General features: G+C 35.4%; 1 protein-coding gene across 4 annotated transcripts; it reads right to left on the bottom strand.

The window, feature by feature from the left end:
- Positions 1-10,196: 10,196 nt before the first annotated feature.
- On the bottom strand, positions 10,197-16,608 carry LOC111594728 (heart- and neural crest derivatives-expressed protein 2). 4 transcript variants are annotated; one of them, XM_023308159.2, is made up of 4 exons: positions 16,442-16,608; positions 15,007-15,206; positions 13,023-13,163; positions 10,197-10,448 (listed from the first exon to the last, which is right to left on the bottom strand). In XM_023308159.2, the coding sequence occupies exons 1-4, from the start codon at positions 16,539-16,541 to the stop codon at positions 10,368-10,370; spliced, it is 522 nt and encodes a 173-aa protein (XP_023163927.1). In that variant the 5' UTR covers positions 16,542-16,608; the 3' UTR covers positions 10,197-10,367. The 4 variants fall into 4 exon arrangements, 3 of the variants coding, with proteins under 3 accessions (XP_023163927.1, XP_023163928.1, XP_023163929.1); XM_023308160.2 differs by lacking the exon at positions 16,442-16,608 and adding an exon at positions 15,962-16,030; XM_023308161.2 differs by lacking the exon at positions 15,007-15,206 and having other exon boundaries at positions 10,223-10,448; positions 16,442-16,468.
- Positions 16,609-16,803: the final 195 nt, after the last annotated feature.

Below are 16,803 nucleotides of genomic sequence, written 5' to 3'. Positions count from 1 at the left end.
ATGGCGTGGTCGGCAACTTCGACTTTCATCAGAGACTCCTCGTAGTTCCTGATGTTTTCCATTATGTCATGATATATTTTTTCCTTAAAATATTGATGATCGATGACACCTATTTTGACCAGTATTAGATGATTGGCAGTAAACTCTGCTGCCAATCTATCAATGGCTGGTAACGCATCCTTGTTCGTGATGCTCTGCCGGATCTCGTCATAGAAATCTGATTGCTTTTTGATCAACTCCAGAGTTTTTGCCGACAGCATTTTGATCATGTGAAAATTTGATCTTAAATACCCTTTGGCTTGACCCGTTGGAGGTGTTTTTGTTTTGATCGCCTGGTTGATCGTGCTGTGCCTCTACTCACAGCTTGAATTGGCAAGCCAAAGGTATTTTGTAGTATGTATTGTTATTACGTCTATTTTCCTATTCGATCATCGCAGTGATCTTCCTACCTATTCGTTGTACGGCTTTACGGGCCACACTACTATCGAGCAGAAAGGGTTCCGCTCGATTTAACAATATTTTACTTATATTTAAATAAAATTTTTGTTCGCCTCGGAAGAATTTCCTTGTTACATCAGCTGGTCGTCGCCGATTGGCTCGCTGATGCTCCCTCGTATGTGCTAAAGACGGCCTGTCTTTCACACTTGTCATCCAAACGTAGCCTTGTAGATCAAAATGTCACAAACGAAGCCTTGTGGAGTTTACTCGAATAACCAAAATGTCACAGACGAAGGCTTGTGGAGTTTACTCGAAGGACCAAAAAATGTGTGTACACATCACAAACGTAGCCTTGTGGATCCGGCTCGAAGGACCAAAAAATGTGAATACAAATAACTGTGGTGGTGATCAGTTGTGTAATGATCTTTATTCGTCTGAGCAAAAGTTCTTATACACTGGCTCATGCGTATTTCATACATTATGTAATGAGTTCTGCGGTTGAGTTGAGCTCCAAGAGGGAGACATGCTATGCTCTCCCTCTGTGTAGCTTCATATATATAGCTTGTATATACTTATATGCATATGGCATAAACATTAGGCAAGCGGCATAGACCTTAGGCAAAGTGCGTACGCGGCATCTCCCACGCTGCTGGTCAGACCCCACTTAAGTGGCTGGTCATGCCGTCTACGCACTCAACGACTAGCAGGTAGTGCAATAGGAATGGATAAAATGACATGCTAAGAATCTAAAATTAGACATACCAACGCTGAGCCTTATACACTCTGCAATAGATAAGCTAGATTTAAGGAACGAAATACGCATGACTCAGGGTATAAGAACCCTTTCCAAAACGAATAAAGATTATTAGATAACTGAACACCACTCTAGTCAAGTGTATTCACAGTATTCATAGTGCTAAAGAAATACAATTTGTAGTAAATAAGTTAACGAGTGACCCTCGGATGCAACAATTTAACACTTTGCACACATAGTGCTGACACAACGGAATGTGGGTGGCCAATGCCCTGATCGCAACGGTCAGTGTCGGTAACATGATTTATTGCCTGTGTTAAAGAAAAGCGTTATCACTTCCAGCCACTTTAACTTCTAAATTTAAGTTCAGTTAATAAAGATACATTCACAAGGCCAGTAAGATCACCTCTATCACAACCTGGACCACAAGCTTACTTTGCTGGACATCTGTTCTGTGTTTCCAAGTGATCAAGTTGAAGTCTTGTTCCGATTTAAAACTACAATAGGCCACCGCAAGTTACGAGAACGTATAGTGTTGCTAGCCAGTTTTCTTTTGACTTTTTGCCAACAATCATATACATTTCTCAGCTTATAGGGAAATTAAAAGGGAATTCGATAGTGAAGACGAGTGGGAAACATACTCGGATTGAAATAAGGTCAATAGTGACGTAGGATTTATAGGCTTTATCCAACGCGCAGTTAGCGACACTTGTGCGAAGAACAGGTGTCCAAAGCTTCATAAAGCTTGTATCAAGATATCACGGCTAGCTGAAATCAGGTGCGATATGCCGTTGAGCATCATGAAAACTGTCACAGAGTTTCATGATAGAGAGATAGATAGAGGCAGCACAATAAGCGTACAAGCTTTTCAGGTCGTAAGACGGTAGCTTTGCCCACTACCAGGCGATAGTGGCACTAAGAAATAAAATAGGGCTTCCGCAAAGTCACTATTGGTGGCTAATCAGATATAGTTAAACTTTGACTGATAGCTGCATTAGACGACACACACGCGGATAGAACACTTCTACGGATCCTAAGACAGGACATAGAGACATTTGAGCAAAACAATGGCTCGCTTATCTATGAGAGCCTCCAGCGAAACCTTATACTGGTCAGCAATAAAGTCGTATTATTGTACGACGTAGATAGGGTTGCCTCATTGAGTGAGGAGGTTAGAGAAGATGTGTTGCACGCCTTTGTTACAGGCCTTAGAAAAGGGTTGAGATCTGTAGTTCTTCCAGCTCATCCAAAAGATTTGCCGTCTGCACTGGCTTTACCCAGAGACACAGAGGCCATCCTAGAGAGACGCGTTTTCTCAGTATCCTATTCTAAGGCGAAGGAAGAAAAGGACCATTATAAAGCTGATTGAAATCAAAAACACTAACAAGAGAGCCAATCTCCAAAAATGCAAAAAAGAATCCCTATTATAAAAAAACAGGGACAACAACACAGCAACATGCATAGCCAATGCGAAGAAGAATCAAACACCTGCCATCATCATCAGAGCCCATGAAAGTTGAGGCAGCAAACTGACTACAATAAGGTCAGTAACGAGCGGGTTCAAAACGAATTAGGCAAAAAGGCAAAATTCATCCGAATGGGTCTCAGGTTAGAGGCGGCAGCGAGTGATTAATACTGTCCAAAAGGAGCCCACCGAAGGGGGTGAATACGATAAGATAGCTCAAGAACAAAGTGCGGAGATTGACGACGAATGTGAGTGGCTGTATGATAGCCCGTTACAATTTTTAGGGAACACTCCAGCCTACCGATTTCAAAACTATGATCGTGAATAGGAACAAAATGTTTTCGGTCCATAATCAACCTAATCTATTATAGGTTATACCCACATCCTATGGGTGTTGCCGATTTCGTGAAAGACAAAATCAAAGAATTTCTTCAGAATAATATAATAAGGCCTTCACAATCCCCGTATAACAATTCAACCTGGGTTGTTGACAAAAAGGGATAAGTCGAGGACGGAAACACAAAGAAACGTCTCATCATAGACTGCAGAAATCTAAATGAACCTACTGTCTCCTTTAAATACCAAATGCAAAACATATCTATGATATTGGTCATCCTTGGCTATTTTACAACACCAGACCAGACTTTATCTGGTTACCACCAAATCTTTCTTGTCGAATAGGACATACATGTAAAAACGTTCCTCTCCGTAAATGGAGGAAAGTATGAATTTTGCCGGTTGCCGTTCGGATTGAAGTATGCAGGAAACATATTCCAAAGAGCAATCGATTACATCTTACGCGAACAAATCGGTAAAATGTGCTTTGTTTATATTGATGACATAATAATATTTAATCATAGGCACATAGACTGGGTTCCAAAAAGGATATGCAAGTCTTAAGAAAAAAACTCAGTTTTTCAAAGAAAGTGTACTTTGGTTTCGGTATAACCAAGGGATGCGCAGAAACAGATCATGAAAAGGTAAAAGCCATGTAGAAATACCCTGAACCACAAACTATGTTCGAATTTACTGCGTTGTAATGCTAAGCTATCCTGATTTTCGAAAGCTTTTCAATCTAACAAACGCTTCGGCGTTTGGCATTGGTGCAGCTCTATCGCAAGATTGCCCATTGCCTTGATATCCAGAAGTCTAGAGAATTGAGAGGCCTACTTTGCTATCACCGAAAGAGAACTATTGGCCATAGTCAAGGCCCTGGGCAAGCTACAGCATTACCTGTACGGCTATAGAGACATTCACAACTATACAGACCATCAACCACTAACATTTTCGGTTTCGGACAGTAATCCAAATTCAAACATAATAAAGTGGAAGGCACACATAGATGACCACAACGCAAAGGTTCACTATAAGCCAGGAAAAGATAACCCTGTTGCGGATGCTCTTTCTACGTAGAACGTTAATCCCTTAAACATTGACATAATATTCGACGCTGCCATCATCCAAGTAGATTGTTTAAAACTTTTCCACAATATCACATGCGCAAATTACTAGACTTGAATTTAAACTCCACCATTGCCCGTTTTAAGGGTACACCATAGAATTGCCAGTAGCTTAGATTTTCTGCGCACGCAGAATAATGATAAGGATGACAGAATAAAAACTGATCGTGTCCAATAATCGGCAGGTAGTAATAAATATGAAATTCCCAGAAGCAAGTAGACCTGCTTACGGATGCCCTAAACAAAAAATTAAAAGCAATAAAAAATGATTATGTAGCCATTCAACATCTCTATGAAACGCTATTATATCAGAATCGGATCCTCACAGTTAGACGTGCCAAGTCTAATATATAAATATATATATATATATATATATATATATATATATATATATATATATATATATATATATATATATATATATATATATATATATATATATATATATATATATACATATAAATCCTATCATATTGGATCACATCGTATTATCTGAACATCCCACAGAGATACACATAGTTAACCTATTGGAGGCCTCATCTGTTAAGGTCCTCCAATACAACAGTATTGTTTATATTATAATTAGTTATCAAAAGATTAAGCTTGTCTGCAAAAAGATTAACATCTTGCCGGCATCACATAGACATGAAATTCTCCAAGATGACATAGTAGCTGAATGCAACAACCTAATTCTGGAAGTGCCCAACTGTTATGCAATCATCTATGCACAAATTTTTATTTTTATTTTTACCTTTGAGTGTAAGACTATGATCAATGGCGTTGATAAATCAAACAACAGGAAGCCCTAAATAGGATTCCGGGTATTGCGGATTCTCTTTTTCTGACCCATCAAATCATCAATACTCCGCGGGCCGCAAGAAAGGATAGAGACTACGGGGATCACTCAAGACATGTTGAGCTATAAGAATTGAACTCAGTTTTTGTTCGGTGCACTCATCATACTCATCCAAAGAAGCGAACGTGATGTTGTACTCTCTGTCTGTAAGAACTAGCTTCCAGACACTTTGGCTTTTAGATTTAAGTTCAATCTTGTACGAATTACTTATTGAGTAATAATTGAGTAATAAAGGCTACTTATTGACATTATCTCGCAGAGCCATAATGCCAGTAATTGAAAGGGGGGAATGTTAAGCCCCGACATAAGGAAATCATCTCTATCACAAACTACCCGATGAGCTTGCGCTGCTGGACTACAGTATAATATCGGAACGCATTTACAACATTTCATTGTACATCGCATACTATCTAGGCAAGATATCAACAATAACAAAAATTTAAATCGTAAACAGCAGAGTTCACTACAAGCCATATTTTATTCTCGGTCAACAAAGCACCAATAAAAAAAGTCGAAGCAGATTTCAGTAAAAAGTCAGCAGCTTCAATATTGACTAACCAGTTGACGGAAAAGCAAGGGCCTCGCCCCACCTTCCATTTAGTGTTCCAACATCAAATCGGTTATATACATTAGCATTAAATAAAGCTATAGATGAAAAGCCTTAGCTCAATGCGGTGATGGCTATTGTGTTGACTTCTGGTGTTTTTATTTACGTGGCTCAGGCTCACAAAAAAATCAAATGCCGACACCACATGCACTGCAGCAAAAAAAATCCCGTGAACATGATCTTATAAATTGCAACAATTTAACAAGAGATTATCTTAATGTCATGTAAGATTCGATAGATCAGATCAGTTAGATCAGATGGAGATGTTGTAGAACTTATAAATTATTTCTCAACTTTAAGAAGTTAGTTCTGAACTTTAATATTAAAAATAATACCTCTATTTCCTTGGGTAGGCACAGCGCCACTCAAGGCATATAATGACGAAGCAATTAGTGATATTTTCGAGGAGCTTAGAGAAATCAGAAGAAGAAGCAGGTAGCCTATGTTTTGAGAATAAGGCGCATCTATTACGTGAGCTAGGTGTTTTTATTTGCGCTATATGCTGTCTTTCAAGCTAATGAGAAAGGAAAACGATGTTATTATTTATAGAGACTTGATTTTCGATGGGTTATAATTAAGAAATCAGCTGCAATGCAGAGCCGTAAAGTGGCGGTGTTGGTAGAGGCGATGACGACATAGCCCGTATTAAGAAATCTTTGCAAGCTTAAACGATATCCGTAGAGCCAATCGGAAATTTTAGATCACTATATAGAGAGTGCGCTTAAACACAGCTAGAAATATATGTTTAAACATACTGTCTTGACTATCGCTAGGGGATTTTTGTGAATCGAGGCAATTCTAGCAAACTAAAAAAAGACACCACGCCACTTCTACAATAATTGGTTCCGATTTTTCCTGATTTTTCCGTTGATAATTTGCTGACAAGAAGACAGCATTGAGGAATTGTGCTTATCGCGTTTTACTGGAAATTTTTCGGTGTTTGGATTTTTTCTCATAAATGGTCTAATTATGAGTAGCAAGGAATAATATTATTATGAAAAAACAATAGTATTAAGACCAAGGTATCAAAACTTGACACCATTCCTACATTCACATAAGCATGGCAGTCGTTTGTTAGAGATATTACGAGGAGGAAGGTCGATTACCGACTGAGAATTTGGAACAAAATGCCAAGTTTCCCCTATTACTTCCAATATGCTTTATTTACATATGCTTTATTTAAACACTTCTATTGTTCACTATACTTCAACAGGTTTGATTGATTAATGCTCGAGATTCATGTAATGAAGTGATTCGAAAATGAATTATTGCAATTCTTCGCGATATATGCCGTAATAATTATCCCAACTAATGGATAATAAGTACGGCATGTAAATTTGGATTTGTAAGAGCGGTAATTTCATTTCTCTTACGCGCTTACTATAGAACAGATCCGATTGCTCCTTGGACTGCTATAAATTCTCAAACCAATATAAACTTTCGCCTTTCTAGACGACGAAAATAACAACATTAGCAACTGCGGCAGCCGGCGACCACGATACTGATTATCCCGCCGAACTAATAGCTCATAAAAACTCCTTCAAACATGGCATAATCACCATCTGAACTGAAGATCTGTCTTTCGGAGCATCTTACACACCGAATTGCTGTGAAATACTTGGTTAACACCAAGAGACGAATATTCAAAGCGTTAAAAAATTACGGATACGATGACTTCAAAATATACAATCCCAAATTTTAATTCTTCTCTAAGTCTTTATCCTTGGATTCATCTCATTCCGCCACCGGAGTTGACTCTGATGCATGTAAAGGCACTCACGGCGCATCGTACAGAGGCTGTCGTATTTATCTCAAGAGAATGAAACATCGTACAACTGGTGTAAACAAATTATCGGACCTTCCGAAAAATAATCATCATCACCTTTCACACAATATACAATGATACATCACGTCTGCAGCAGTAAGAAATTTAGTTACGCTTACAAATATAGGCAAACAAGTCAGAAACTATATGAAACGCAATCCCACCATGATCCACATATATCTAGTAACGCCGAAGTTTACAACAATTCAGTGGACTACTGAAAAAAAAACAGTAAATATCACCATTGTTGAACAGCGCACAGTATAAGTAGGATTAGAATAGGATTCCTACCAGGCGGCTCACCCCTTAGACCCAACAACATTATTTAAGCAACTTTCCTTATGTTCAAAACTACAGTGGGAGAGATTAATAATTTCTCTGCATACATTCCACTGCTCCAACATGGAATCAACCGTACAATCCTTCAAGAGAAGGCCTGCATATTACCACTACAACAGATACGGCATTCCGTCGTACCTACTTCTTTATATTCGAAAGTATTTCAGACAACTTACAGTCTGTCCATGAATACAATGAATTTTTCTTTCGATCATCTACACCTTATAGCCACGCTAACATTATTGGCACCAAGACTCGCTAATTAATACTCAATACTCTCCCTCGCAAATAATTTGGATACAGTTTTAAATAAACTATTCATTATCCACTGAACTATCCACTATCCCTAATATAACAAGCATTTCCATTTACAATAAAGTTGATGAAGCCATCGAAATTACAGTATAAACAAATAAGAAAGCTCTAGTCGGGATGCCCGACTAATAGATACCCTGATCCCCGTAGTTTGTATCGACAGTACGATACCAGGATTCGAACCCACTATTTTTACGCAACGCGCACGAACTCTACCAACACCGCCACTTCATAATTAAAAAAATAAATAAAACAAAAAAAAATGTCTCATCGGTGCGAGTTTCGAACCCAGGGATTAACCGCTTACGAGTGCCGCCTTTACCAACGCAGCTACTGCACCGAAGAGTTGCAAATTTGAAGTTGAGTAGCAGCTGATAATTCAAGCAGTATTCAATCGCAATTACGATTCTTCGAATAGAAAAGAATACACGCATTTGAATGTATGTGTGCACACGCATAGGAAAAATGCGAGCGCGTGGCGCTGATGACATGTGCTTTTGCCAATTGGCCAAAATTTTTGTTTATTAACTTCTGTTTTACTTAATGGATTTTAATGAAATTTTCAGCAAACGCAAATGTAAACGCCTTCACATAATGGCCCTAGTTTTAACTAAACTTAAATTATCCAATAACCAATATAAATAAAAATGCATTTAATATACATAAAACTAAATAGGCTCTAGCTCTTTAGACGCCTGCGATTTAATTTATTAGCTGCATTTCAATCATGTTTTTAAATGCGAATGGTTATCGAATATTTGAAACAAACTTGATATGCGCGTGATATACACTAACTTTCAAGTCTCTAGCTCTTATAGAAGCTGACATCGACGCGTTCACAAATAAAAATGCATTTAATATACATAAAACTAAATAGGCTCTAGCTCTTTAGACGCCTGCGATTTAATTTATTAGCTGCATTTCAATCATGTTTTTAAATGCGAATGGTTATCGAATATTTGAAACAAACTTGATATGCGCGTGATATACACTGACTTTCAAGTCTCTAGCTCTTATAGAAGCTGACATCGACGCGTTCACACAAACGGATAGACGGACGGACAGATAGGACGGACAGAGCTCAATCGACTCGGCTTGTCGTCCTGATCAAGAATATATATACTTTATGGGGTCTGCCTCCTTTTGCCTGTTACATACATTTGCACAAAACCATTATACACTGATTTCTCATTTTCAATCGGTATAAAAATAAAAGCGGTGCTGCTCCTATCTGCCCGCAACGATGCCACAACTCCTGACAACAAAATGAATTAGTCGAACACAATAGGTCATTTAAGCAAATATCTGAAGACGGGAATACTTAATATGCACTCTGAAAACGTAAAAAATGAATATCTGCAACAGTAAATACTCTCTTTCAAATGATCTCAAATTTTTAAATCACAATTTAAATGGTCATCCACGTAGGCGGTTCACTTAAAAGTGGAAAAATCTCCGGCTTTGATCGACAAAAGCATACTTAAAATGCTAACACTTAATGTCACTCTAGTAATAACATCAATAAACAATGCTGCTATACGCCTTAGATACCTTGGTAGCCCACATATAAAAACACAAACACGGAAAAATCTCAGCTTCCGACCTTAATTTGGAAAACTACCTGAAAGATACTCCAAAGATTGCGAAACTCTTTACACGTCATAAATCACAACCTTTTTATGATATATTTTTGTGACATTTTATGTAATCTAAACAAAATACGTAAAACACAGGCTGGTTTCCTTCGCCGTGGCAGCGGTGCTGAGTTTTAAATTCACAAAAAATATTAGCATCTGCAACATATCCTTACAAGCTGTACTCTACCTCTAGTATACTTGCCAAAAGACTCCGCAACAGAAGAAGACGTAATAGGCTGAAGAGGTCGTACCCATTACACTTACCAAATCGCTTAGCTTCATTTTCAATCAATATCTCCTAAATTTCCTAAACCCATCATATACGCGAACAACAAATCTTTTCTCATTTTTGATCTTTGATCATTTTAGAGCAAGGAAAGCTGCCTACATCCACTTACTAAGATGATGAAAACAACACACCAAAATATTTTAATCAATATTAAATAAAGTGAGATAACATAGTGATTGAAAATTTAAGATTTGCTTTGATTATGAGTATGTTTAACAAAAATATATATTTTCAAATCATTAGCTATTTTATGAAAGTTCGATAGCGTGTTTTACACTCAGTTGACAATTCCACATTCAGATCTGTTTTTGGTTGATCTACAGTTTTCGGAAAAGTATATTGGGATTTTTGGTTGCGTAATGTTGTTGAGCTGCTTATTTAGTCAATTGTGTTCAGGAATAAGTTCTGATGCCCATACATCTTGAGGCCATCCTGTACGACCCTTTGCTGATATGCAATCATTCTGAAAATACGAAAAAAAGTTGTATTTAAAGTTTTTTCTCTTTAGTCGGAAATACTCCATCTGATCAGCATTTTTAATTTTTTTTTTAATTCTGAAACCTATTATAAAAAAGAAGAAGAAAAGCTGACAATAAGACACAAGCACTCGAACCAAAACTGCTACTTCATATTACATAAACAACAAACAAAACAAATCCCAACGCAGCCAGGCGTTGACCATAGAACGACTCGATAACGAGCCCCACATCTCGCAACACCGCCCTTTCACTACAAGACCGAATACTGGCAAATCTTAACTTAACGAGAGAAAAATGCGTACGCTTGGCGCCGCTTGCCACGGCTTATGCTAATTGGTCAAGTGTTCTATTTTACTAAATGGATTCCAAATTTTCAGTCGCATATTGGCTATATTTGGTACTAAGTTTTAATTTACATAATTTGGCTACATTTTGAGCTGCTATCCAAAATATAACAAAAATCGTAACTCAATAAAATATACAGAAAAATAAATCAAAAAATGTTGGATTCTCTAGCTCCAAAAACGTAAGAAATATAATTTAACAACTGTATTTCAATCATTTTTTGATCAAAAACAATACAAATAAAATAATTCTTGATTGACCCAAGCTGATATTATACCCTGATTTCCCATTTTCAATGTATTCAGGTTATAAAAAAATAACAGCTTCTGGAATGGTAAGTAACCTTAGCTTTTTGTTAGTTTTAGTGATTAGTAAATATCAAATAATAATATGATTTTCGAAGGGAAAAAATACATTTGGGTTTATTGAAAAAAATTGGATGGACAGATGGACACACAAATCGACTGAGAAATGATATATGTATTGACCCAAAAATGTATGTAAATACTTTGTTTTAATTACTTTATTCCCGGCCCTGTCCTACTCATGCCTTTCTTTCACAAAATCTCTTTTATTACTTGGCGATAACAAAAATTAGTTCAACTAATTTGAAATTTATATAAGTGAAGAGGGTGTTTTCTTAAGCCGGTAAAATTATTTTTGGAAAGGATATTAATATTATATTAACTCAAAGGTATTACTGTAATGGACAAAATGGACTCGAAATAATATGGTCAATCTGTATGGTCCACAGAGTGCATCTGAAACTGTGCATCCTAAAACTGTAGGATGATAATGAAGTGCTCCCAATTGTCTCATATCAATAATAGCGTTTACGCCTGAATAATGATAGTAGATATTACAAAAAAGTAAAACTGTAAGCACAAAGACAATTTTCTCCTTTTATTTCGTAGACAAGTGTAATTACGTAAAATATAATATGGATATAATAAAGTTATTCAATCAAAAATGAGTTTTGATTACACATAATACATACATACCATATGTTTATAATCTAAACTATTGTATTCAATGTAAATATATACTTACATACAAGTATATGTATGTACGTATCAGCGTAAATGTACTTAGAAGTATAGCAGACACTTGACTCTTTAATTGACGAATCTTGTAATTCCACCTCGCACCCTCCATCCGAAAGCATTTATTTCTGTATGTTTATGTGCACATAATGCATTCATACATCTGTGTATATAGAAATATACACTTAATGTAATTGGGCCATGTGAAAATTATTTCGTAAGGAAACAAAAAACATAAAGGGCGGAAATAAACAGGGTTGGATGTTTATACTCTTGCTGAAGTTATCATAGTTGGGTGGCAGACAATTTTAATTCATTAAGACAAAGAAAAATTTGTATATTCTGTAAAAATATGATAAAACCGGGCTTAATTATTTTTAAACCTAGAGTTCCAAAAAGGTGAACTGCTAAGACAATATTTAATTCTGTATATATATATATGAAAATGTCATTTTGAATGCTTTATTTATAACACCAATAAGTAGAATTAAAATTGGTTGTGGTGCAGTGACCTATTCCAATAGCAACTAATTAATTTAAATGAATATTTACAGAAATATGAAGTATTCCGCTTTTTGGATACCTTCAGCATTACTTGCGAAATCGATAAAGCTTTGGGTTTGCTTGTGGGGCATTAGCATATGTCACATGCCAATTTCTGTATCATAGTCATGTCCATAGAATCGGACAATAAACACTGAGGTCATTTAAATTGCTTTTTAGATTTTCTTTTGTAACATACGCTGCACATATTTAGAATTTTTATACTCATTCACGAAGGAAGACAGCCCTGTCGGGCGTGGGAAGTTGGAAAGAATTATATTTTTCACAGCTTGAGGACTTAAATTGTCTCCAAATAATAGCGGCCAACAAAAGAAACTGTAAACATATAAGCAAATAATCAAAAATGTACACTTAGTAAGCAGAAGACGCCGATATGAACGAGATTCTTGAGAAAGATTAGAAGAAACCAAGTAAAAATACTCTAGTCAAGTCAAGTCGACTTGAGATGAACCAAACATTGAACGCTTTCTTTAATATATACATAGAAATATAAAAGTAGAAATATATAAAAATCTAATTGGAAATGTTGTCTTAATAAATTGAGCTGCTCAAATCGTTTTTATATACTTGCGCATAACGTACACGCACAATTTGAAAAATACATACCTCATTTGCTTTCCTATCTATATAGATTTTGCGGCTTGGAAGCTTCAGCTCTGCCTGGAATCCGCTCTTGGGATCTTGATCTCCATCTATAACGCCAACTAAATAGTTTATGTACAATATTGCCAACTTTAATGTTTTTATCTGAAAATATTTAATTAAATAAATTACATTTATATATGTAGTTCATAACTCTATATTTATACCGTTAACACCTTGAAATTGTGAGTTCAGGGCATACCCAGAAATTATATATACGTTCGTTCGTTCGTCCGTTCGTCCGTCTGTCCTCCCGTATGAACAGACTTAAAAATTCTAAATACATTTTAATGTGTACTGTACCACTATCCATTCAACATATAGATGCGATATCTGATACAAAGTATTTTGACGCATACAATAGAATTATTAGATAATTGTCACCTTCGTATTTGGTTGAGTTTCTGCTCTCTACTCTCTCAAATATATAAATATATGCACAAGAAGCAGCGCATAAAATTGACAATGAATTTTCACGAGCAGGTCCTATTTTACCCTTCTGAGAGAAGAGAATAGAAAATACATGAAAGGGTTTGCCATGCTTATGCAACATTGTAGCATTTTCATTACTATTCGTGGGAAGGATATGAAAGCGTTGCTGAACACATACTTCCAGTAGCTTGATCACATATATGATCATTTACGCGCTTATGTGCGAAACTCGAAATGCCTGTTTAAATTGTAAAGACTTACAATTTGAATCTCTTCGATTTTGTGGACTGCACACACGCACCTGCATTTGTGTGTGCAAGGTATGCGATGATCAAAATGGTCAGGTGTCTCGAGATTCTATAGTTTGTCAATATGGTTCAATTTCAATTTAGGGTGACTGTGAGTACATATATAACTTTCCTGACACATAAAACTTTTATATATGTAAGGATAGTTCCGAAAAAATTAAATAGACATTACTTTGTGCACTCAGATGATTTTTTCAATTTAATATTTTTTGCCGGGCTTATCTAATTAAAGAAGCACATTCAAAGTTCAATAAAAATGTTGTATGATATAAAATTTTGTATGCACAGCAAACCCATTCTAATTCCATGAAAAATATAAGCACAATAAATATCCATATCGTATTAATAGATATTATACAAGCATGGCTAAGTGAGTGAATTAAGTATTTTATCTTCAGCACTCAAATTCTTTAAAATTCCCTTCTTCGGAGCTACCGAAGAGCTCCATTAAAATTTAGATTTAGTCGTCTTAAGCCGATTATTTAGCAAATCTATCAGATATCTTGGAAAAAAGATTAATTTTATTTCAGCAGTCTATTCTTGTAAAAGTTTTACTCGCATAATACTGGAACATTGGTGTTGAAGGTAGTAGGTGAACAGTTTAAATTGGTTTTTGCGGCACCACTTAAGCAAAAAGCAAGTAAGTGTCTATAACTCCACTAACAGATACCCTGAATCCTGCGAAGATCTGATATTCACTGTACGCTTCTTTTCTACATACGTAGCAAACAAAGCATGTCCCAACATCCAAAATCCAAAGTCCATAATATACATAATCTGTGTATTCATTATAGAAAGCCCCACAGTAAATTGGATGCTTCTATATTTTGTTGTCATAAATTTACGTATAAAGAGTGACATTGATAATAATAAAGTGATAATAATAAATCTTGTTCTGCGTATTTAAAATTTCGGTACGTTAATACATAAAGACGGACATGGCTAGACCGACTCCTGCCGTCGCTCTGATGAAGATTATGTTTACCTATCTATATTTCTTCCACTGCTCTTTAGCCTGATACAAAGCCATTACACATATTTTTATAGAAATATATACAAATTTTAAAAGAATTACAGCTTTAGAATCAATATTTTTAAGCTTTGCTATTGATCACTGCAAAGGCCCTAATTGATTTATAGGTATTTCAAGAATCAAATAAGACAACAGTTTGGATAAGAGTTAATCGAATCAATAAAAATATATTTACCTTAGATAACTTAGTATCTGAAGGAACGTTTGGTATTCTCTCACGCAGGCATGAGAATGCATTATTGATACTTTGGGTTCTCCTGCGTTCTTTTTTATTAGCTGTATTTCTCTTCTTAATAGTTCGAACCGTGGGATGTGGAATAAAACTGAGATGATTGGTAGATGAATAGATTTCGCCGGCACCTTTTATGTTTGAATCTAAAAAAACATATATTAATAACTATCGTAAGTGTATTTAATACAATAATATTATTATTTCAGCTTATAATAATAATGTCAGAAGCTCTACATATACTCTACCATACTTCAATTTTAAAACTGTAAGATATACCAAAGTAGTGAATACTCTTTTGCCCTGAATGGGTGTGCTCCCATATACAAAAAAAAATCTAATTAGACATTAGAAAAAAGGGCGGCGGACGGATAGATAATTGTTGCCTACGAGTTCAAAAGAGTGTATGGGTTTTGCGAACATTCATCGTTCTTATAAAAAAAATGTATTTCGCCACTTTTGAATAATATTAATATTTTTAAAAACGTCCATGCGTGGGGTGTGGCAAGTTAAAAAATAATTTATATTTTATTGTTAATGAAGCCTAAACAACAATTAAAGAATATATTCTAAGATTTTTATAATTTGGATTTATTTTTTGCATATAATTGACAAAAAATTATATGATATATATTCACGTCCTTTTTAAGCCTTGGAAAATTTTACCGTGAAGTTAAGTTTCAAAGACTCTTAGATTATGTATGGATGTTAGAGTACGTAATACGAAAGTTTAGTTTTGTTTTAATCTATTGGCGATTGAGTTTAGATGGAGTTTTTAGACTAAATTCGAAGCACACTAGCACAATAACACAATTTATAGATTATACTTAATAAGCTATCACTTTCAAAACTGTACAGTTACATATAATTTTTGTAACTTGATATTCCTATTTTCATTTACCGGCTCCAAAGGAACCCAAATTCTTGAGATTAAAGTTCATGTTCACATATATTATATATATTCCGAAAGAATTTGTATATCATATGGTAAAAATTTAATTTCAAAGGTTTGGTTTGGCAAAAGCATTTGGCAAGCTGTGCCAAGCACACGCATTCCCCCTATACATGTGCACGCATACATTCAAATGCGAGCATTCTTGTCTATTCGAATAATCGCAATTGCGATTCAATTGTGTTCTGTGGTGTTGAGATGAGTTGTGTTGTGCAACTTATTAATTAATTAATAACTTTTTTGTTAATGAAGAACTTTAAAAGTCGGTTTAAATATGATCAAGCAATTGATTTCAATTATTGTGTAAATACTTCTTTGAAATTTGTGCTTAAATTTTTAACAATTTCTCTAATTTGAGGAAAAGAATTTTATGTAAATATTTTAATGTAAATATTTGTTCTTTTGATCGATTTGTTCTTAAATACATACAATCAAACGCATTTAAATCCGATATAGGCGAGTTATTGTAGTCACCGTTGTAATAGAAGGAAGGCGATTCACGACACACAGTGCTAACATATTTCGACATTTCACTCACTAAATTTAAAGTATTTTTTGCTTATTTATTTAACAATTACACCGACTGGGAGTTAACGGACTTCGCATTCATTTGGTATATTTCGATTACCGACACAGAAATAACTAAATACATTTGAAGCATATTTTCCAAACAGAGACTCTCAAGATATACGACTATTAACCACACCAACACACAGAAAACACCCCCAATTGTTAGCCAATGGGATGAATTCAGTTCTTTTTCCCCTTAGCCAATACGAAAGCATGGTGAA

The sequence above is a fragment of the Drosophila hydei genome, unplaced genomic scaffold (assembly GCF_003285905.1).
Source record: "Drosophila hydei strain 15085-1641.00,03,60 unplaced genomic scaffold, DhydRS2 tig00000149-arrow-pilon, whole genome shotgun sequence".
NCBI classification, from domain to species: Eukaryota; Metazoa; Arthropoda; class Insecta; order Diptera; family Drosophilidae; genus Drosophila; species Drosophila hydei.
The sequence above is the reverse complement of the archived record's forward strand: the minus strand, read 5'-3'. Positions and strand labels throughout refer to the sequence as shown.

Coding starts and splice junctions, on each gene's coding strand:
- LOC111594728 (XM_023308159.2), bottom strand. CDS start 16,541: ATGTCGAAATATGTTAGCACTGTGTGTCGTGAATCGCCTTCCTTCTAT. Junction 13,164..15,006: donor CAGATACTAAGTTATCTAAG/GTAAATATATTT, acceptor AAATATTTTCAG/ATAAAAACATTAAAGTTGGC. Junction 10,449..13,022: donor TAGATAGGAAAGCAAATGAG/GTATGTATTTTT, acceptor TCGTATTTTCAG/AATGATTGCATATCAGCAAA.